General features: G+C 41.7%; 2 protein-coding genes across 4 annotated transcripts; one reads left to right on the top strand and one right to left on the bottom strand.

The window, feature by feature from the left end:
- Window positions 1-4: 4 nt before the first annotated feature.
- Window positions 5-7,188, top strand: LOC311486132 (uncharacterized protein). Its single transcript, XM_084541894.1, has 14 exons — window positions 5-319; window positions 1,003-1,114; window positions 1,280-1,443; window positions 1,828-2,080; window positions 2,475-2,599; window positions 2,689-2,839; window positions 3,258-3,350; window positions 4,103-4,236; window positions 4,936-5,047; window positions 5,213-5,376; window positions 5,630-5,882; window positions 6,093-6,217; window positions 6,307-6,457; window positions 6,712-7,188. Exons 1-14 carry the CDS (start codon window positions 230-232, stop codon window positions 6,813-6,815), a joined length of 2,031 nt encoding a protein of 676 aa, XP_084398020.1. The 5' UTR covers window positions 5-229; the 3' UTR covers window positions 6,816-7,188.
- Window positions 7,189-7,287: 99 nt separating this feature from the next.
- Window positions 7,288-21,722, bottom strand: pkma (pyruvate kinase M1/2a). 3 transcript variants are annotated; one of them, XM_084541253.1, is made up of 12 exons: window positions 21,622-21,683; window positions 21,485-21,501; window positions 16,083-16,267; window positions 15,846-15,937; window positions 13,579-13,710; window positions 13,280-13,466; window positions 12,905-13,175; window positions 12,529-12,679; window positions 12,248-12,400; window positions 10,275-10,441; window positions 8,697-8,878; window positions 7,288-8,610 (listed from the first exon to the last, which is right to left on the bottom strand). In XM_084541253.1, exons 3-12 carry the CDS (start codon window positions 16,237-16,239, stop codon window positions 8,504-8,506), a joined length of 1,599 nt encoding a protein of 532 aa, XP_084397379.1. In that variant the 5' UTR covers window positions 16,240-16,267; window positions 21,485-21,501; window positions 21,622-21,683; the 3' UTR covers window positions 7,288-8,503. The 3 variants fall into 3 exon arrangements, with proteins under 3 accessions (XP_084397379.1, XP_084397378.1, XP_084397380.1); XM_084541252.1 differs by lacking the exon at window positions 21,485-21,501 and having other exon boundaries at window positions 21,622-21,722; XM_084541254.1 differs by lacking the exons at window positions 21,485-21,501; window positions 21,622-21,683 and adding an exon at window positions 19,314-20,002.
- Between the last annotated feature and the right edge of the window lie 40 nt (window positions 21,723-21,762).

The following is a 21,762-nucleotide window of genomic DNA, read 5'->3' as shown; positions in this document are numbered from 1 at the left end:
TAAGTAAATACAACTGAGCTGCATTTCAAAAAAGAATTTAAATAAAATGTGAAAACTCTGGTCTGCCTGTTAGTGACCCGTGAGGCCTTTACATTTGCACTGCCCGTATGTTTCCTGGGTGTAATGTTGGTTATACCACTCGGGCGTAATTAGTGCTGTGTCGCCACCTTGTGACAGGAAACGACCACTACTTCTGTGATCCCAGTCTACCTGTCTTATTTTGTCCAATATGGCAACCAGGTGGGGAATCTGTAGCGCGGGGAGGATCAGTCATGACTTCACAGTGGCCCTGAAAACTTTTCCAGCTGAAGACCACCAGGTATCGTAACTAGTACAAGATGCACACAAAGCGACGCTGTGATTCAAATGCGAGTCTTCTGCCGTGGACACTGCGGCTTATCGCTACTTCCTTACTGCTTCCGAGATGTTGCTGCTGATGAGAAGTGCTCTTGAGATCAGTTTTTAACAGCATTTAAAAGACACCGTGATGTAGACCGGAAGCTTTACCAAGCTACATACAAATGACACTGGCCAGAGAGATTATGTAATCTGCTAGCTATAGTGCAGCATGAATACTGCAGCATTCAGTTTCACCACAGACTGTATGTAGGGTTTTACCTTTTTATAGACTGTATGAATTTAACACTTGTAATACGCACGAAACGCCCATTTGGAATCTCTGTCCCTCAATAGCCCAAATATTATGGTATATGAACAGCTGTAAGTTTTCCCTTATGACAGCTAAATGAAACTGATGCCAAAAAAAAGAAAAGAAAAGCAAAAAACCTTAATAATACTTCAGTGCTTTAAAAACACAATATAAATGGCTGCATTGAAGATAAATAGCTTTTTGTTTGTTTGTAAGGACACCTGGTGGTGTTACTGAGAAAAGTTGATGACATAATATATCCATAGTAGTTCCACAATTGGCAAGTCATCCACCAGATTTGATTGTACGGTATAGGTTGGAGAGGAGTAACTTATCTGTGACTGTGTTTGTAGGTTGTGGCTGTGGCTGCTCGCAAACTGGAGGATGCACAGGAGTTTGCCAAGAAACACAGCATCTCCCGAGCATACGGCAGCTATGAGGAGCTGGCCAAAGATCCAGACATGGGTCAGTTTCAGTCACAGTTTTCTTCAATGCTGATTTGTACCACTTGCTATTCTTTCTGCTTTGCTTCCATTTTAGTTTGAACCACATCTGTTTTCATTTCCTTTTGCTGTCTCACTGTTTTGACAGTGTACCTCACTTTCTCTCCGTGTCTTTACGTGTGTGCAGATGTGGTGTACATCGGAGTTATCCACCCCTACCATCTGAGTACATGTCTGCTCTTTACCAACGCCAAGAAGAATGTGCTGTGTGAAAAGCCACTGGCCATGAACTCAAGGGACGTGCGGGAGATCCTGGCCTCCGCCAAGAAGAATAACGTCTTCCTCATGGAGGTAAAAATGGAGCAAGAAAAAAGAAAGCAATTCTCTCTGTGTTTCTATATTTGTCTCCTCCTCTTTTCCCGTGCAAAATCAGTCTGAAGTTGAGATGATGGTATTTGTGTGGCAGATCGGCTGTGATACAAATCTACACACTTTAAAGTTGTCAGTAATTTTATGAAACGTTCATCCAATTCTCGCTTATGTGAGAAACACAAGTCTGTCACAGTACAAAGATTTAGAGAGCAGTTTTATAAAATGTTAATTTTGTGATTAAACTTAAAATATACCAGACAGTTGCCAAAAATCAAACCCTCTTTTATCCTTATTTTGAGCAAAACACAAAACCAATCACCTAAAATGTAACTTCAAGAAGTACCTCCTGTCCTTCTTCTCCAGGCTGTCTGGACTCGCTTTTTCCCGGCCTCTGTCGAGACCAGGCGGCTGCTGGCCCAGGGGGAGTTGGGCGAGGTGAAGATGGTCAGGTCTGAGTTCGGCATGCCATTGTTGCATGTACCAAGAGCAACGCAGAAGGAGCTGGGTGGAGGAGCATTACTAAACCTTGGCATGTACTGCCTGCAGTTCATGTTGATGGTGTACAACGGAGAGAAGCCAGAATCCATCCAAGCCGTGGGTTTCTGTCAGGACACTGGTAATGGAAAACAGACCACTTATGATAAAACTTTTATTGATACAACATCAGACGCTCTGCCACCTCATTAACTTATAGGAAAGAGTGGTGCTTTCTCAGTATACATATATTGTTTGTTGTATATGCCAAACATGCGTCTCACACACACACAGGTTGACGATGATGGGATTTTATTTTTTTTACAGGTTGTTTATTAAGGTTTTTGAACAAGTTTAGAACCAGCATGACTGTGGTATTTTGTATAATTTGAATCAGGACAGTGGTCCAGTTAAAAACATCTTTTACCTCTAACACTTTTGTGTAAAGGTAAACAGCAAACCACATATATATATATTGCATTTTTTTTGCGTTATTACTATTATTATTATTATCACTGTATTTTGTGTTATTGCAGGAGTGGATGAGACCGAGGTTGTCACTATGAAGTTCTCCAAGAACAGGATGGCAGTGTTTACCTGCTCTGTAGGTATTCGGCTGCCCAATAATATCATTATTGTAGGTACCAAAGGCAGCATCCAGGTAGGTCAACACAGAAATGCAGCGTAACCAAATCTAATTCAAAAAAATTTCATACACTGTAGTGAACATGTCCTCTGCACATCTTTTAGATGCCTGACAAGATGTGGTGCCCCACATCATTAATTGTGAATGGGAAGGAGACCCAGTATCCATTGCCAGAACCTTGTTTGCCTCTCAACTTCTTGAACGGTACAGGAATGCGCTACGAAGCAGAGGAGGTTCGACAGTGTTTGCTCAAAGGTACCATGGCATTTGGAATATTTTAATGTGTATCCATTATGACTAGATAAATGTCATTGTCCTCAGGCTTTCCAGGAATGCATTGACTGACATCGAACACAAGGTGGCATCAGACATCTTGATGTCCCTTCCCTATGTTTGTGCAAGCCAGATATATGATTATAATTTTGTATTTTTAGTACGTTTTTAACAGTTTTGTTTTATTTCAATTTGGTTTCAGCTATTTTTTTTATGTTGAGTTTGAGATTTTTGTGATTGAAAATGTTTAGTTTTATATGTGACAGTATTTGTTTTATTTAGATCTCCCTTCAGATATTTTATTTAAGACCTTTTTCCACTGTAGTTCTATTTGCTAACGAAAATATTTTTAATTGGAATAACCTTGGTATAAGGAGACCCTTTTTGTTTGTCCATGCAGGGCTGAAGGAGAGTGCAGTCATGTCCCACGCTGACTCTCTTCTGCTAGCTGAGTTGGAGGATGAGATCCGCAGGCAGATCGGAGTGGTGTACAGCCAGGACTGAGAGTAAATGTTACACATGTACTCAGATGATCTGTAAGACATCTGGTTCATAAAGGAGGATCATTTGCTAATTCTATTGCTGCAGGACTTTTTAGTTACACACTGAGATTTGTTCTTTAAGACAAACTTCAGTGAATGTATTATGATGAAATGGCTTGACATACGGTTACATGGAACACACAGGGTTTAGATTGCTGTGGTGAAAACTATCTTTATACAAATATTTTTACACCATGAATTAAAAAAAAGAAAAGAAAAAAAGAAGCAGTATTGTATTTGTGAACTCTTGATACTTTAGGTGTGATAGGATTAAACGCTGAAACCTTTGATCTATGAAATAAAACTTTACGACAGGTTTTATAACATGAGTCTGCAGAATTTCTTAACCAAGTTCCCTCATCTTAGTGGAACTCGTGTGAATCATCATTCAAATGACACACTTGCGATGCAGAGCTCAGCTAAATGCTCGTCTCTTTTATTGATGGAACTCCAGTCTTGTAGGACAGCTCAGTACCTACACCGGCTAAACATAATACCCCTTTACATTTAGTTGCATTTCAAAATAGGAATATAAATAAAATGTGAAAATTGTGCATGTTCAAATAAGCGCGGTCCGCCTGTTAGTGACCCGTGAGACCCTTACATTTGCACTGCCCGTATGTTTCCTGGGTGTAATGTTGGTTATACCACTCGGGCAAAATTAGAGCTGTGTCGCCACCTTGTGACAGGAAACGACCACTAGGCTACTTCCGTGATCCCAGTCTGCCCTGTCTGATTTTGTCCAATATGGCAACCAGGTGGGGAATCTGTAGCGCGGGGAAGATCAGTCATGACTTCACAGTGGCCCTGAAAACTCTTCCCGTTGAAGACCACCAGGTATCGTAACTAGTACAAGAGTGTACTGTAATCGACGCTGTGATTCAAATGCGAGTCTTCCTCCTTGGACACTGCGGCTTATCGCTACTTCCTAACTATTTCCGAGTTGTTGCTGCTGATAAGAAGTGCTCTTGAAATCAGTTTGTAACAGCTGTCCACAAGTGTTGGCTGTGGACCCGCAACCTGAAGCTTTATCAAACTACATACAAGTGACACTGGCCAGATAGATTATGTAATCTGCTAGCTATAGTGCAGCATTGCTACTGCAGCATTCAGTTTTACCATAGACAGTATGTAGGGTTTCACATTTTTATTGACTGTAACACTTGTAATACGCACGAAACGCCCATTTGGGATTTCTGTCCCCCAATAGCCCAGACATTACGGTATACGAACAGCTGTACGTTTTCGCTTATGACAGCTAAAACTGATACCAAAAAAATAAAAATAAATAAAAAAATTAGCAAAAACCTTAAGAATACTCCAGTGCTTTAAAAACACAATGAAATGGCTGCATTGAGCGATAAATAGCTTTGTGTTTGTTTGTAAGGACACCTGGTGGTGCTATTGAGAAAAGTTGATGAAAAAATTATGCAGAAAATATCCATAGAAGTTCCATAGTTGGCAAGACAGTCCTTCCACCAGATTTGATTGTAGGGTAAGGTTGGAGAGGAGTAACTTATCTCTGACTGTTTGTAGGTTGTGGCTGTGGCTGCTCGCAAACTGGAGGATGCACAGGAGTTTGCCAAGAAACACAGCATCTCCCGAGCATACGGCAGCTATGAGGAGCTGGCCAAAGATCCAGACATAGGTCAGTTTCAGTCACAGTTTTCTTTAATGCTAATTTGTACCACTTGCTATTCTTTCTGCTTTGCTTCCATTGTAGTTTGACCCACATCTGTTTTCGGTTCCTGTTGTTATCTCACAGTTTTGACAGTGTACCTCACTTTCTCTCTGTGTCTTTACGTGTGTGCAGATGTGGTGTACATCGGAGTTATCCACCCCTACCATCTGGCTACATGTCTGCTCTTTACCAACGCCAAGAAGAATGTGCTGTGTGAGAAGCCACTGGCCATGAACTCAAGGGAGGTGCAAGAGATCCTGGCCTCCGCCAAGAAGAATACCGTCTTCCTCATGGAGGTAAAAATGCAGCAAGAAAGAAGAAAGCAATTCTCTTTGTGTTTCTATATTTGTCTCGTCTTCTTTCTCGTGCATAATCAGTCTGAAGTTGAGATGATGGTATTTGTGTGGCTGATCAGCTGTGATACAAATCTGCACACTTTAAAGTTGTCAATAATTTTATGAAACATTCATCCAATTCTTGCTTTTGTGAGAAACACAAGTCTGTCACAGTACAAAGATTTAGAGCAGACCTCCCGTCCTTCTGCTCCAGGCTGTCTGGACTCGCTTTTTCCCGGCCTCTGTGGAGACCAGGCGGCTGCTGGCCCAGGGGGAGTTGGGCGAGGTGAAGATGGTCAGGTCTGAGTTCGGCGTGCCATTGTTGCATGTACCAAGAGCAACGGAGAAGGAGCTGGGTGGAGGAGCATTACTCGACATTGGCATCTACTGCCTGCAGTTCATATTGATGGTGTACAACGGAGAGAAGCCAGAATCCATCCAAGCCGTGGGTTTCTGTCGGGACACTGGTAATGGAAAACAGACCACTTACAATATAACTTTAAGTTATGTAACATCAGAAGCTCTGCCACGTCACTAATTATTGACGATGATGGGATTATTTTCTTTTACAGCTCTTTATGTGATAACAGATAGTTTATTAAGGTTTTTGTGACAATTTTGCATTTTTTTTTGCATTATCATTATTATTTTTATTATTGTATTTTGTGTTATTGTAGGAGTGGATGAGACTGTGGTCGTCACTATGAAGTTCTCCAAGAACAGGATGGCAGTGTTTACCAGCTCCCTAGGTATTAAGCTGCCCAATGATGCCATTATTGTAGGTACCAAGGGCAGCATCCAGGTAGGTCAACGTAGGAGCGCAGCATAACCAAATCTAATTCAAATAATTTTCATATACTGTAGTGAACATGTCCTCTGCACACCTTTTAGATGCCTGACAATATGTGGTGCCCCACATCATTAATTGTGAATGGGAAGGAGATCCAGTATCCATTGCCAGAACCGTATTTGCCTCTCAACTTCTTGAACAGTACAGGAATGCGCTTCGAAGCAGAGGAGGTTCGACAGTGTTTGCTCAAAGGTACCATGGCATTTGGAATATTTTAATGTGAAATCTCAATGGCCTTTCCCTGTATTTAACAGTTTTGTTTCAGTTTGGCTTCAGCCATTTTTCATGAGTTTGAGATTTTTGTGATTGAAAATGTTTAGTTTTATATGTGACAGTATTCACTTTATTTAGAACTCCCTTCAGATATTACTTTTATTTGCCAACTAAAATATTTTTAATTGTAATAACCTTGGTATAAGGAGACCCTTTTTGTTTTTCCCATGCAGGGCTGAAGGAGAGTGCAGTCATGTCCCACGCTGACTCTCTTCTGCTAGCTGAGGTGGAGGATGAGATCCGCAGGCAGATCGGAGTGGTGTACAGCCAGGACTGAGAGTAAATGTTACACATGTACTCAGATGATATGTAAGACATCTGGTTTATAATGAAGAATCATTTGCTAATGCTATTCCTGCAATACTTTTTAGTTACACACTGAGATTTGTTCTTTAAGACAAACTTCAGTGAATGTATTATGATGAAATGGCTTGACATACGGTTACATGGAACACACATTATTTAGGATTGTTGTGGTGAAAACTATATTAATACAAATATTTTTACACAATGAATTACAAAAATACAGTAAAAAGCAGTATTGTATTTGTGAACTCTTGATACTTTAGGTGAAATGGGATGAAACACTGTGAAACCTTTGATCTATGAAATAAAACTTTACGACAGATTTTATAACATGCGTCTGCAGAATTTCTTCACCCAGTTCCCTCGTTTTTGCGTTTGCGTGTGGACAGGGCCTAGTGGAACTTGTATGAATCATCATTCAAATAACACACACACTGCAGAGCTCAGGTAAGTGCTCATCTCTTTTATTGATGGAACTCCAGTCTTGTAGGACAGCTCAGTACACCGGCTAAACATTATAATACCCCTTTACATTTAGTTAGTTCTTGTACTCTTATTACAATCAAAAGCAAGTTAGACACATTGAGACAGCTACAGTGGGTCACCAACATAGAAAGACAAGCACAGGGGTTCGGGTTTTTAACCCGTCATCCACTGGGACTGAGAGGGACAGGGCTTCATCTCTACATCAGTCACCTGAAAAATACCCTAAAAGTGCTCATTTAGATCAGTCAACTTTACTAAACCGCGCGTGATTTACAAGTGCCATCTCGGATATGCTCCAAATGCAAAGAAGTAAAGGCTTCATGACAAATCTAACAACACAAACACAGTAACTAGCTCAAAACACCTCTGGAGCGGACATCCAAAACTAACCTTTTTCTATAATCAGTCAAAATATAAGTAGAATTGGACGTCCCAAAACAAAAGTTCACCATTCACAAAAGTCAAGTATAACATAGAATGTAACATTGTCTGGAGTAGATTAGGAGTGCAACACTTACAGATACACTGAAATACAGTGAAAGCTGGCATATGAGAGAGGACACTTCATACAGACAGCACTACAGAGGGATCCGTTTGGATGGAGAGGTAGAGCCGAGGCTGGGCTGTCGGAGGAGCCCTTTGATTTCAGATGCCGCTACTTTGTTCGTTCAACCTGCAGAGGAGTGTGACGAGTGAACTGTTAACAGTACTCAAGGTGCTCTGCTAAGCTCAGCCAGCTCCACCACAAACCCCACCCAAACAAGAGCCAGTATGCGCATGCACACACACCGGGACGCATTCACTCATAGACTTTTAATATTACAAGTGTTTGAGAGAATAAATACAGCAGTTTCTGGTCAGGGTGTATTAATCTGAGGCCCTGAAGACTGGTTTGACTGAGAGAATCAGTGTGAAAGGAATGGAAACGTTAAGTGGAATAGTACGGAATAAAACTCCACCCCAGCCCAAAACAGCTCATTCAGACCATGAAGGCTATACTATTTCTTTAATATGTTTTTGCGTTATTGCCTAAATGCTAAATTTGTTGACAGTTGAGTCTGTGAGCTCAGAAACTGGATTAGAAGGGCTGTGAGCAGGAGTGAAGTGTAGGGTGGAGAGCTATGAAAGATAGATGAAGGTGGAGGGAGAAAGCAGAACAGCTCTGTTAGCTGTTCAGGCCACCAGAACCACGCGCATGGTGTTGGTGTAACCGGAGCCTGGACGCCAGCCGGTCAAGACGATGACAACATCGCCCTCTTTGAAGAAGCCTCGGGCCTTGCCTAGAAAATGAAGTCAGAAAATGATCAACCAAACATTGCAATATGTTGGAAATTAATTTCCTGATATTAAAAGGTCACTAATTTACCCATATCCATGGCGAAGTTGACGCGCATGTCAACATCCTCTGCCCACACATCGTGAGCAGGCTTGGTGTAGAGGACGGGGAAGATGCCGCGGTACAGGTGGGCCTGGCGAGCTGTCTGGGCGTTACGGGTCACAGCCAGGATGGGGGCACGGGGCCTGTACCTGGAGATCAGGTGGGCGGACCTGCACGCAGAGAAATAAAAATAAAAATTAACCCACCTCATTCACATTTGCAGAACTGTAATGATTTAAATAATTGCAGTGCAGATTCTTTAGAGGGACAGCTGAATTAATTCATGCAGAGCAGCCAACAAGAAATAGCATCTGAAAGCTTCACCAGGTGACCCCTTTCAATTATCTGCCATCCTGCTTTAGCTGGTTATAAAATGTGATTTGATCTGGATCTAAGTCTCAAGTACAGATATACACATGTACTTAAGCTAATAGGATTTAAAAATCACTACACAAATCCAACATTCACAGTGCTGGTGGAAAATGTAGCTGTAGATATGAAGTATATCTGGTGTGTGTTGACTGGTAGACTCGTGAATTGAGATTTGAGATCAACTAAAGTCATTCCTGTAAGCTGAAGGCCTCACTGAACCCTGTGTTTTTTGAGCAATCTTAGCTGGATGCCTAGTTCTGGGGAGAGTAGCCAACCTACACTGTGAACGTGTCATTAAATATAGACAACAACAATGTACTATGTTTGAATATAACCAAGGATTTCCAATATATTGATATGATTTTATGAACTAGTTTGTTGGATTGCATTTTCAATAGGAGCTTTGGTGACAGTAACAGTTTGAAAAGTGGATACTTCGCCTGGGCTATCGACATTACCCACTCTGACATCTCAAATCACTTGCTTTATCCACCCCCCCTATGTAACCATGCACATTTTTCTAACACACACACGCACACACACACACACACATAAAAGGGAAATCTTGAGGAGCAGATTAGGTGCTAGAGGGAGAAACGGGATCTGTACGGGCATGTGATTGGCAACACCTTACCTTCATGACCATCATTTCAGCTCTCTCTTTCTTTCTGTCTTTCCTTACCTCCCAGTCTTAGTGAGAATAATGATGGCACTAGCGCAGCATTTGAGGGAAGACTCAACAGCTCCAACAGCTACAGCCTCTGAAGGGTCTCTGGTCAGCTGAGAGTGTCTCCTCAGCTCCTCGAACAGCAGTCTGTGGAAGATGGCTGCCTCGGCCTCTCGTGCTATCTGAGCTCCCAAGGGAACGGTGGGGGAATTACTCTCAATCACACACTCCGCTACGACACCGTGAGGAACTGGGAGAGGGTGGAATACGTATAACTAGGCTCCTGGTTAAACAAGGGACGTCCAAAAACCCCATTCAAATGGGGAAAAGTTATGGGTTCATGTGCATTTTTTTCCTTTTCGCAACGGCAATTTACTCAATTCAAATCAACCTAGAGTCTAGTTAAGGTGCATGCCAGCTCTCCCAGTCCATCCCTTGGTCAGTCCCTCTCTGGCCCTACACTCCCTGTCAGACTTCTCAAGTACCGATACCAGTAACCTCCACGACCTGCCAGATATCCTGCATACCTTCCAGAGCCTGTGAGCACAATCATCGCAGAGGCTAAGCTCTTAAAGGAGGCCTCAACAGCGCCAATAGCAATGGCCTCAGCGGGGTCTTTGCAGTACGGCGTGGAACGACGCAGGTCCTCAAACACCTGCCGGTGGAACATGGCTGCCTCGGCTTCACGAGCAATCTGGCACAAGTGAGGTCAAGATGCATTGAGCAAAGGCATTCCCACACCAGTCAACAGAAAATGACAAGAAAAAGGGTGAGAGGACAGGAAGATGGAGAGGAAACACAAAGTTAAGAAGACAAAAAACAAATGTTCAAGAGGCAGAATGGAACAAAAGAGACGGACAGTCAACAGAAGGGCATAGGTGTGCAGTGAGGGGGGGGAAACAGGGAACACCAAGATTAAAACACAGGAAAAACTTTACCATAACTTTTGAAATGATATTAAAGGTATGCTGCAATACAAATCATGCTAATCTGGAGCTAAGGCAACTGTGCTTCTGAAACAAACTTTTAAAGAATTATTGAACCTTAGTATTAAAACAAATCGAAAACATCAAATTATACAACTAGGTTTAAGGGACAAAAAAAATAGACACGGTAAAATAAATATAAAATATCCTTAAAAGAATCGGGGGAATGGGAAACACTGGGAGTTATGATGCCATGCACAGAAAGCTTAAGAAATGAGAGCGGCATAGAGGACTGAAGACACATAGTGGAAGGGTTGAAGTTAATAAGAAAAAACTGTTAGCTATAGTAGTAGGAGTTAGCGATTTTATTTCACGCGTGGGAAAGTTTAGGTGAGTAAAAGTTCTGTTTTACTCTGGATTCTGAGGCACCTCATGCAACTTGAACAGGAGGGAAGCGTGCTCGAAAGTAGGAGCTGTAAGACTGCTGAGTCACTTCTGCATTTACACTGCAGTGTAGCTGACAACAGCAGAAGTTAACCAAGAAAAGCCTGAATAGCGAAGGACAGTCAAGACAGAATCGACTGCATTATCCATATATATGTAGTTTACTAACAACGTCATCTCTAACACTCAATAAAAGTACTTCACTAGTATCTGTCCCTGACTGAATAAACTAAATAAACACACAAACATTAAGCAATATACTTAATCCTTAATCACTTAATGCCTCGTTAACTGAGATTACTGACAATTCAGTAATCTCTTAGAAAATAGAGAAAATCATTTCTTTGTTTTAAACATAAATTCACCATTTGAAGCCCCCAACCTTCATTTTGAACAAGAATACAGATAAAACCATGCATTCAGGGGTAAGTCACATGTGCAACTTGAATGTCGGTTGATAAAGAATTAAGCAGATGTGTTTGGGGATACAATAGCAAATTAATAAATGGTAAAATATAGCAGCCACAGATTTTGATTTTGTTAGATTATGACGTGCATGCAATAAGCATCCGTTTTAGCCTTAAGAGAATTGCAGTAATTCTAATAGTAACAGACATGTCATGGTGTGGACACTGTGGTGCATCAGCTATTTAAAACACAGCTGGAGTTAAGATCCCAGGATGAACAAATAATGTTCAACTAGCTGCGTGCTTTGTGAATATAGTTATGATCCTGAACGATCATTTTTAATGGCATTGACATTCATTAGCATATCAAATTTGCAGTATATATCTAATTGGATAATGACTGGATGGAAAGGAGACTTAAGAATTTGAAGTTTGGCAAAGTGGGGAAAAAAAGCGATTGCGCCAACAGGCAACTGAATGACAAGCAAAAGACACTGTTCAGGTGAACACAAAAATCAGGAAAATATAGCATAACCTCCCAGTAGCTGATAATTATTTTTAATTTTTACTATAATTTAATCATTAAAATTAAGAAACACAAATCATGCAAGTTCATGCAAATAATTGATGTGTCTGGTAATTAAGCTATTGTTTTAATCATAGCACTCTGCAATCTGATTTTTTTTTTTTCTTTTTTCTAATGTTCAATGCACTTGAACTCACCATGTGCTGTGTGCGCACTGCCTCCAGAGGGTAGTCTCCCTTGGCAGTCTCTCCACTCAGCATGATGCAGTCAGCTCCATCCAGGACGGCGTTGGCCACATCGCTGCCCTCAGCGCGAGTGGGTCTAGGCTTCTTGATCATGCTCTCCAACATCTGAATGGTTCAGGAGAATTCATCTTAGAATACCCTGCTTCAGATTCACATAGCTCCACATACTGACGCTAAAAACTGTCACCAGTTCATACACAAAAATTGCAGTTTTATCTTTGACGTTCTCTGACCTGAGTGGCACATGTGATGGGCTTGCCAGCTCTGTTGCAGCGACCAATCATCATCTTCTGAGCAAGGAAGACCTTTTCTGTGGGGATCTCAATACCCAGGTCACCGCGAGCAACCATGATGCCGTCGCTGGCCTCCATGATCTCATCAAATCTGCAAGTCAGGCAAAAAATTACGATCACTTAAATCACAAACCAAAAGTTACCGTATTACCTAAATGGGTATCAAGAGGTAGGTATATAAAACATTGCTTTTCAGGGCCTCTTCACAGCTGGAACTTTCATAACTACCCTTGTTTCTAAGATAACCCAATGATAAATCAAATAAAGTGAAGAACAACTGAGCCCTGGACAGAAAACATAAAGATTCAGAACACACCTGCGGACACCCTCATGGTTCTCAAGCTTGCTGATGATCTTGATATTTTTGCCTTTCTCTCCGAGCACTGCTCTGACGGCGTGCACATCTGCCGCCTTGCGAATGAAGGAGGCAAAGACCATGTCAACTCCCTGATCCACACCAAACTGCAGGTCCTTGATGTCTTTATCTGAAACAGCAGGCAGGTCCACAGCGGCACCAGGCAGGTTGACTCCCTTCTTGCTGCCAAGGGTGCCACCATTCTCAATCTCGCACATGAGGAAATCAGAGCCTGTGAGGGCAAAAAACATATATTGAAAACACTGATTTGTGGTAATAAATTATTATTATTATTTCAACTTCATGAGGCCGACCTTATTTATGCTTGACACTCACCAATCTCCTTGACCTGAAGGGATACGAGTCCATCGTCAATGTAGATCTTGCTGCCAAGTTCCACCACTTTGGTAATGTTCTTGTAGTCAAGCCAGAGAATCTCATCACTGCAGTTCTCCTGATAGGCGTCATCCAAAGTAAGCTTGATGGTCTTTCCCTTCGCCAGCTCCACCTCAGCTGTGCCACTCTGTCACATAATCAACAGAAATAAGTTCACTTTCAGTCTGGTCGGTTTTCATGCCAGACGTATTTGAGCCGCTGTTTTGTTACGATCAAGTTAAAAGTGATGCTGAACTCACTCCCTTGATGAGACCAGTCCTGATCTCTGGGCCCTTGGTGTCCAAGGCAATACCAATAGGCCTGTATTGGATGCTGCCAGGCTCGAAGCTCTCACATGCCTCACGAATGTTCTTGATGGTCTCTTGATGGTACTGCAGAAAAAAAAACACATTTTTAACATGGTATATTTGATCAGACATGTGACATTTAACCTTTCAAAACATTCTTCCCCTTTTTGCAACACTGAAATGGACTAAATATTACTATATTTGGTTCATTTCTGGAATTTAGAGTTACTGTAAGCTATATACAAAGCAGGCCAAGGCCATTAGAATATAAGGTGTGTCTGACAAGTAACAACCATAAAGATGAGTCATATCATCTGCATTATAGTGGGGTCATATGGTTCTTTCTACTAAACCTGAGACACACTCAAGAATCTGGGTGTGCACCTGGAGGCAGGAGAAAAAAAGAAAAAAAAAAACAAATGGCAAGACTTTATGTCAAATCACGTTGGATTCTAGGTAATAAATCACCAGTAAAATGCATCCATGCAAAATGCACCTAGGACAAGACATTCTCAGGACAACCATGGCTATAAAGCTGTTGTGAGTAATAAACTCAGGTAGAGTGGTGATATTGTATGTCATCATCAGTACGTGTCCTTGGGCACAGGTTACACCTTGATCTAATGATACATTGATTACCACGTTCACACACTGCACTGTCCGCGGCAAGAAAGCCAGCTGAGTGGGGTTATAAAAGGGGAAGTTGGCTGTGAACAATAGGCAATACAACCGAGCAACGTAATGTAGAGAAGCACAGCTAGAAATGTAAACAGACTTCAAACAGACCTGCGTAAAATCATTACTCATGTTCAAATCATCAGAGGCTGACTGAAGTTCAATTTGAAAGGATTTACAGAAACAATGTAAGTGGGTGAACTTTTGCCCTGGAAATGTTTCTGTCACTCCCAATACTGGCTACAGTGGCCAACATTAGCCAATATGCTGTAGGAAATGGAGGAAGGAAATTGCACAGTCAAGTTTTGAAAAGTGCTATCTTTGCCTTTTAGTGCCGGCTAATCGGTTGTTAGCGCAAGGTTTTCACCTTTAGAGACAGCTACCTGTAGCAAACGGCCTAAGCTGCCCACCTGGGTAACCAGAGATTTCAGTAATAACTTAAGTGGCAGGTAATCACATTGGCTGCCTTTCACTCTGGCAACATGCAGAGCAGCGCAGCACTCATTGCACTATGACGAAAACCTGATGGCCTCAGCATAAGCCAAACTAAAGTATTTGGATGCTGATTTGTCTGCTGTCACCACGCAGTGTGCTGCAGTATGTTAATAAGAGGGGGAAGAAAGTTTGACACTTTGACATTGTGGTGTTTTATGACCTGTGCTGCACTGAGAAGGTGACGTAAGGTAACTGTTTACGGTATGCTGTGTGTCCTTCAGAGTCAATAAATTTGTAATTAATTTTCTACGCAGTAGTTTGAAGTGTCAAAGTGAAAGTGATTATATAAGCACGTAATAGTATCTTACAATAGCACAACAATATGGAAAAGTTGTAATTGATATGAATGTCACCATTACTCATATATGACCAATGCTATTTAGGATTGGATAATCTGTTGATAAATATGACGATACTATGGATAAAATTCTTTGCAGAAGCTCAAATGGGAGAGTCAGGTTGTTCTGCTTATCTCCACTGACTGCTTCATTGCACGACATAAGCTGATGGCTGTCAGCCAGTCTGTCCCTCTCTCCCACTCGTTTTTACTTTTTAAGTTTGCTGGTTATACCGCTTTTTTTTTTTTTTTTTAAATAAAGTAAAAAGAGTTTGTGTTTTGTCCTCTTATTAGTCCTACTATGGGCTGCCTTTTTTTAAACCAATGGAGAAAAAATATCTTCAACTTATTATTTTAAGTTGCATCACTTTTTAGGTGAACTTTGTTATCTAGCCTCAACTTTAATCCAAGCAAGTCAGCACTACTGTTTTTGCATTCATGCTGACTAGCCTGGTCTTGCTTCACATTCATCACATGCCAGCCATTGAGAGTCTATTGACTGTCTACATTCACTATAGAACCTGAAAATGACAAGAGAAAGCAAAGATTGCCACAAATTTCAAGATACAAACCAGAACTATTCTGTGATAAAGCACAGGGCCATGTTTGATAGGAATTATCAGCACAGTGAAAACGTGCCTTCACTATCTCAGCTGTTGGCTAGCCCTGAGCAACACATTTACAAAGCTGAAAGACTTGCAGAAAGACCCACCTCATGCGTGCCATGGGAGAAGTTCAGGCGAGCGATGTTCATTCCAGATTTGATCATCTCCTTGAGCATATCCACAGAACGAGAGGCTGGCCCTGCAAGGTAGTCATTCAAAGGAAAGTATTGATGAAATGTCAATGTTAAAAACTCTAAGGTTATTTACTTCTCCTGCTAACAGACTAGCACAATTATTCTTACTAACTGCAGTTCACATTTGATTAATAAATAAGGTTGACCAACCAATGGTGCAGATGATGCCAGTGTTGCGTGCAGTGGTGGGCTCGGAGTCAATGTCCAGCAGGCACATGTGTTCCAGGAAAGTGTCGGCCATGGCAGCGTTGAGCTGCTGTGTCTGGATGAAGGCAGATCCCATGTCTAGAGTCTTTGGATGAGGCATGTCTATCAGTGGTGCACTTGGAGAAGAACTGCATGAAAAAAAGGTTAAAGAGAAAACGTTAATGTAGAGGACACAGTAATTGCAACTACCACAGCTGTGTCCAAATTAATTGTCCTCTTCACAATTTCACAACAAAATTAGATTTTTAAATAAGAACAAGACCTCTGGAGATTTAGTAGCTGTATTACAGGCAAATAACAAACAGGAATAACAGCTTTGGTTGGTATGCAGAATTCAGGTCACACTGCGGGTTAGTGGTTAATTTCCTACCAAGTCAGGCTAGCAGGTGGTTAGCATTCAGTACAACTTAACAAACTTCAAAGCATAAAAGCTGATTTTCAAACCCTGTAATATTTGCACACGTCTACTAGCCTGCAGCCTTCTTTTCCCCCTTTGTTTGCTGGCACATGTGCTAGAGTATTAGTCACCTGTAGATCAGCAGAATAGTGTGAAACTACTGGTAGAAATGCATACTGTGTTACCTATGTACGTGTGCATGAGCGCACATAGCCATAAGCTTTCTGCAGAAAGAGAGAGCCACTGCATTGCCAGAGGTCACCAACTCCATAGGAAACCTTTAAGCTTATTTATTTTTGTCTAACCTTAGCTAAAAAGCTAACAGCTCAAAAAGAAGGAAACTCAATGTTATATGACGATCATTAAATTTAACCTTCACAATTCCATGTTAACAACAGGTTATTGTAGGTACAGGCCTTTCTGAAGTCACTCTTGAATTCTGGATTGGACAATCAGCAGTGGATAGACATTTGCTAAACTGCACTGATGAATAAAAGAGAAAATGCTAAGGGCTAACTGTCGCTGTCAGCGTAGCATAGCTTCTTGAGCTGCTCCACCGTACTGTGCATTCTGTTCCCCCACCCACTCCTTGCTGAGTCACCCATGGCAACGACACCACCGCAAAGCTCATCTCTGGAGCCAGGATTTCCAAGTTTTCTAGTCAGAACTAGCGGCTCACTGCGACTGAAATGCTTCACTGAACCGTCAATCTGGTGGTGCAGTGAGTAATGGTTTCTGTGATTCATTCACTGGGTAAGTGTGTGATCAAGTGGTCAGATTTATTAAATGCAAATACTCCTAATTTCTAAATTCATATGGCGCTTTCCCAAACAAGAAATAAATTTTTTTCCCCCGACAATAAAACCGATCATTAAATTTGAAAAAAAAAAAATTTAAAAATACATTTTTACTCCATTATTATAGAGCATTTAATGAGTCCTTGTCAAGTGCCAACTCAGTCCACAGCCTAAACCACCAGCAAAGAGATCATGTTCTCTTTATTTAAATTATAAATGGAGATGAACTTCAAGGAAGAACACTCTCACTGACTGCTTGTTTAAAGGAGCAACAGGTAGACAAACCATCACATTATCAGGGTTATAACAAATGCAAACATTCATGCCATTTTCTGAGGCCCTGCATGCAGGTAAGATGGGTTCTATATTACTGACCCTTGGGAGGTGAATGGAAACAAGGATGAAAACTCAGGGCATATTGCACATTTAATACTTGCACAGTAAAGAGTTAATTTTGGGGACTTTCCACTTCAATCACCAGAAGTTAGCAAGAATGCTTCTCATGGCTTTGCCACAGGAAGCACATGTTGACGTACCCACGAAGTAGAGTTTGTAATACAGAAAGAAGATGGAGGCCTAACTACAACTGAGGACACATACTAATAGTGATCTCCAAAGGGGGAAAATCTGTTTAATTAGAAACACTAGTAGTCTCATTTCCTCTTACTCGTCACCATCCTAACTACAAATGCATCGTGGTGGGGGATTCCAGACAGAGACACTTTACCAACAAGAGCTGCTCACTGATGATGTAACATTTCCATCAATGGGGCAGACCAGGGCTGTACGTGAGTGCAGTCACATCCAACGACTGCAGCTCACACAACCTCAGAGTGGGCTAAACCATGGGGAAAGAATGCAGAGGGGGAAAGGAAGAGTCTGAGCAGCTCGCAGTGACTGTGCCATGCTGTGCATTTTAAGGAGGTTCGTTGAAGATGCTAAACTGAATTAAAATATGAGCTTAACACTGGTTATGCTCTTCAATATTTTAAAATAATTACTCTTTTTTGGATTTTAGTAATGTATGAAAGGCATTTAGACCGAGACAAAAATAATAATGTACAGTGTACTGTCTAGAAATGGTACTGTGACACAAAAGACAATGCAATACTGACCGTTGCAATTGCAAAACAGAAAGAGGAAGCACATGTTTATAAGGAGGAATAGTGGGGATTCAGTTTCAGGCAACTACCCTCATAAGATGTGTTGCTGCTTGACCACACATGTAGTAATATATATTGTAGTTACGGTGATAAATCCAAAGCTTGCTTCTAATGCAAACAACTGAGGCAGGTTTTATATCCCAACGAGATACAGATGGGATACAATTTCTTCTGCACATAATGACATAGCCTCTATTTTTATCAGTCCAATGAAATATCACCCCCAGCAACCATCACCTCACATACTGTCTGTATGCTCAGGTGAAGTCTTATTTTTGGACCAGAGGGGGGAAAAATGAAAAAGGAAAAACATCCTTGTGATAGTTTTTAAAACAAGATAAATACTTTTCGTCACTGAGTAAGTTAATATTTCTGCCTGTCTCATCCAGCTAGCCAGCTCCTGGTTGTCAGGGAGAAACAACATTATTGGCAGGCATGGCCCACTGGCAGATACAGGTAAGACTGTCTGACCTCAGGACAGCCAGTAGGCAGCAGCCACAGGCCAACAGCAGCCACAGTAAGCCTGACACAGATGCAGGACTAACTTTAGAGCTGGCTGCTTGTAATCCCCTCCAATCCCTTCCCAATACAACACACCCTTTCCTGTCTTTCCAAACAATTTCCTTATAACCCTTGTCACTTAGAGTATCTATGAAATAAGACTGTGTAATCATTAGCGATCACAGTGGCACTGGAGCCAGGGCGACATGACATTTACTATCATCGACTGGGGATGTGATGTAACACTGGGCTAATCCAAGCTGGCTTCAGTCACACTCACTCAAGCAAGGCACCATTTGCAGGTTACACTACATACCCCCAGTAGATCCTCCTGTTCCTCCTGGGGACGACCAGGCACGTTGCAACCAACGACCTCCACAGCCACCCCACTGTGCTAGAGCTTCCAGCGCAGCTTCGATAGCCAGCGGACAAACTACTCCCTGTCAAAGCTGAACTGACCGCTGTGGCACGCAAGCATACGTGCGACACTTCCAGGAGCTCAAGATTAAATCCATTCAATGAGGATAAAGGACATGGAGAGTGTCTTCTGTGACTGGGCAGTCGCCATGATCTGATACAATGGACATACATGAGACTTCCACCCCGGCACACCGGACCAGTGACGACCAGCCTGGGTCATACAACACCCCAGGCCTAAAACTAGAGACATGGCTAATAATAACACATAGCATGCAGTCACTTTGTGGAAACCGAATACTCAGTATGTACGATGGTACTTACACTATGTTGTCTGTAAACTACCATCCAAGCACCTCACACAGAAAATAAACACCTTACATTTTAGTTATGTCTGTGGTTGTAGTTAAAGAAAGGTTGGCTCTGTGTGGCATTAGTCCTCACACATGAAGCTATAGTGGGGAGCATGGGAGCAGGGCCAGCTGTGAAAGGCCCAATCTCTTGCACTATCCGCCTTTTCTGATTTGGCTAAACCTACTCACCAGAATAGAAAAAGGACAAATCCAGCCAGGATAATATTTGTTTTGCTTAACTATCCGTTTACTGCAGTAGCAGGTAAATTCAGCAATTTAAAATCATCAATGCAAATGTCTAAATGCCTGTCACTGTTACTTTTACTGCCCCAGCAATGGTGTATATTACATGGTGTTAAATTCACATGCAGTTCACATCTGCATAAATAAATATATTGCAGTGCCAGGGCTTACCAAGTTTAAAAAATTCAGGGACAACTAAATTTGGTATGCAACTGTAATATTAACAGGATGCATAGGATTGTTTTTGCCACTAAGAGTATAACTGTACAAATTGACCTCTTTGAAGTAAACTATCTAAATTTACATATCAAGCAGAGCTGGAACTTTTCCATTTCTTGAGCTCTTAACTTCCCCCCTCACTTGACATTATGGCCTCTCACGGAAAACCACATTTTGTCAACAAAGACTTCAGAGACGAAGGACATAGCAATGACAGTGTCTCCAGAAATGTGCAAGCTGTTCAGCATATGCAGGCAATGCAGCCGACTCAAGTCACAGTATGTATATCTGACAAAGGATAAATTATAATTTAAATGGGACTTTACAGATAAATCTATATTTTTTTGTAAAATTACCTTTTAGCTATGGGACAGACCACGATGTTCAAGATACAAGCAGACAGGCAGGGAGAGCCCTGCCTCCATGATTATGTAGCCACTGTAAATAGGGCCTATATCATCTGTGGGACCACTGCAGCAAGTTACCGCAGTGAAAGCTGCTAAGGCGTCGTGCGTAATTCAAACTGCATTTATCGCAGGGCCGCTATTTCCAAGGACAAAACGGCCTTGTTCTTTGTTTATTTAAAGTGCTCGAAATGTAACAGGAGATGGATATTATTAATAAAAGACTGATGACAAAGAGAAACGTGATGAATGCATCATGCAACACTAACTGCCATGTGAAGGAATACAACAATAGCGGTTTATTTTTGTCATCGGATTAAATCCGTGCGTCTATTTTATTATAGCACCACCGTTAAATTAAATCAACGGGACACACGATGCGGTGCGGGTCACGTTCTCATGCTGCGTCACATTTTCCTGATCTACAGACATCACGGAGACTGACCAATGGGAGGCCGAGAACGCGAAGCGGCCACACCCACAACGGGAGGCAACAGGAAGCGATTCTACAACGCTCAATACTTCATGCATCACATTGAATGTCACTATTTCCTTTTAAGATGCATTAACTACGTTTTAGACATCTGTAAAAACTACGTCGTGTTAGCACTGCGTCATACCAAAAGCCTTCCTAGTGTCCGTACAAATTCCCTCAGTTGCTCCGTCCATTAACTTCATTTATAAGTTACAAAGCCGCTGAAACACATAGCAGGACGTTAACGCCTTATCTAAGTTGATAATGCGTGTTGGCATTTTTAATGCGGCATATCAGCTTTTAAAAAACATAATATTAGATGGCAAAGAGTGAAAAATCAACCATCAGCGTCAGACTCGTACATTTCCGAACTTACCAGCGCACATGATGTAGCTAAAACAGCAAAAAGGCATATAGGTTTTAAAAGCAGTAATGTGACAACGCAGTATACCACATATCACTAAAAAATAATTGATAAAAGACCAGACTGCAGCCCCTGTTGGGGAAACCCACCTTGTCACGATGTAAAACTGTGTGGACCGATGCAAGTGTCGTAGCAGTGAGACCAGCTCAAGGTGATCTCTCCGAGTCCTAGTCTGCGGAACTACTTTCTAGGGATGCTGAGGAATATCCATCCGTGAGACTAGAGGTGCA

The sequence above is a fragment of the Chelon labrosus genome (assembly GCF_963514085.1).
Source record: "Chelon labrosus genome assembly, chromosome: 3".
Lineage (NCBI taxonomy): Eukaryota > Metazoa > Chordata > Actinopteri > Mugiliformes > Mugilidae > Chelon > Chelon labrosus.
The sequence above is the reverse complement of the archived record's forward strand: the minus strand, read 5'-3'. Positions and strand labels throughout refer to the sequence as shown.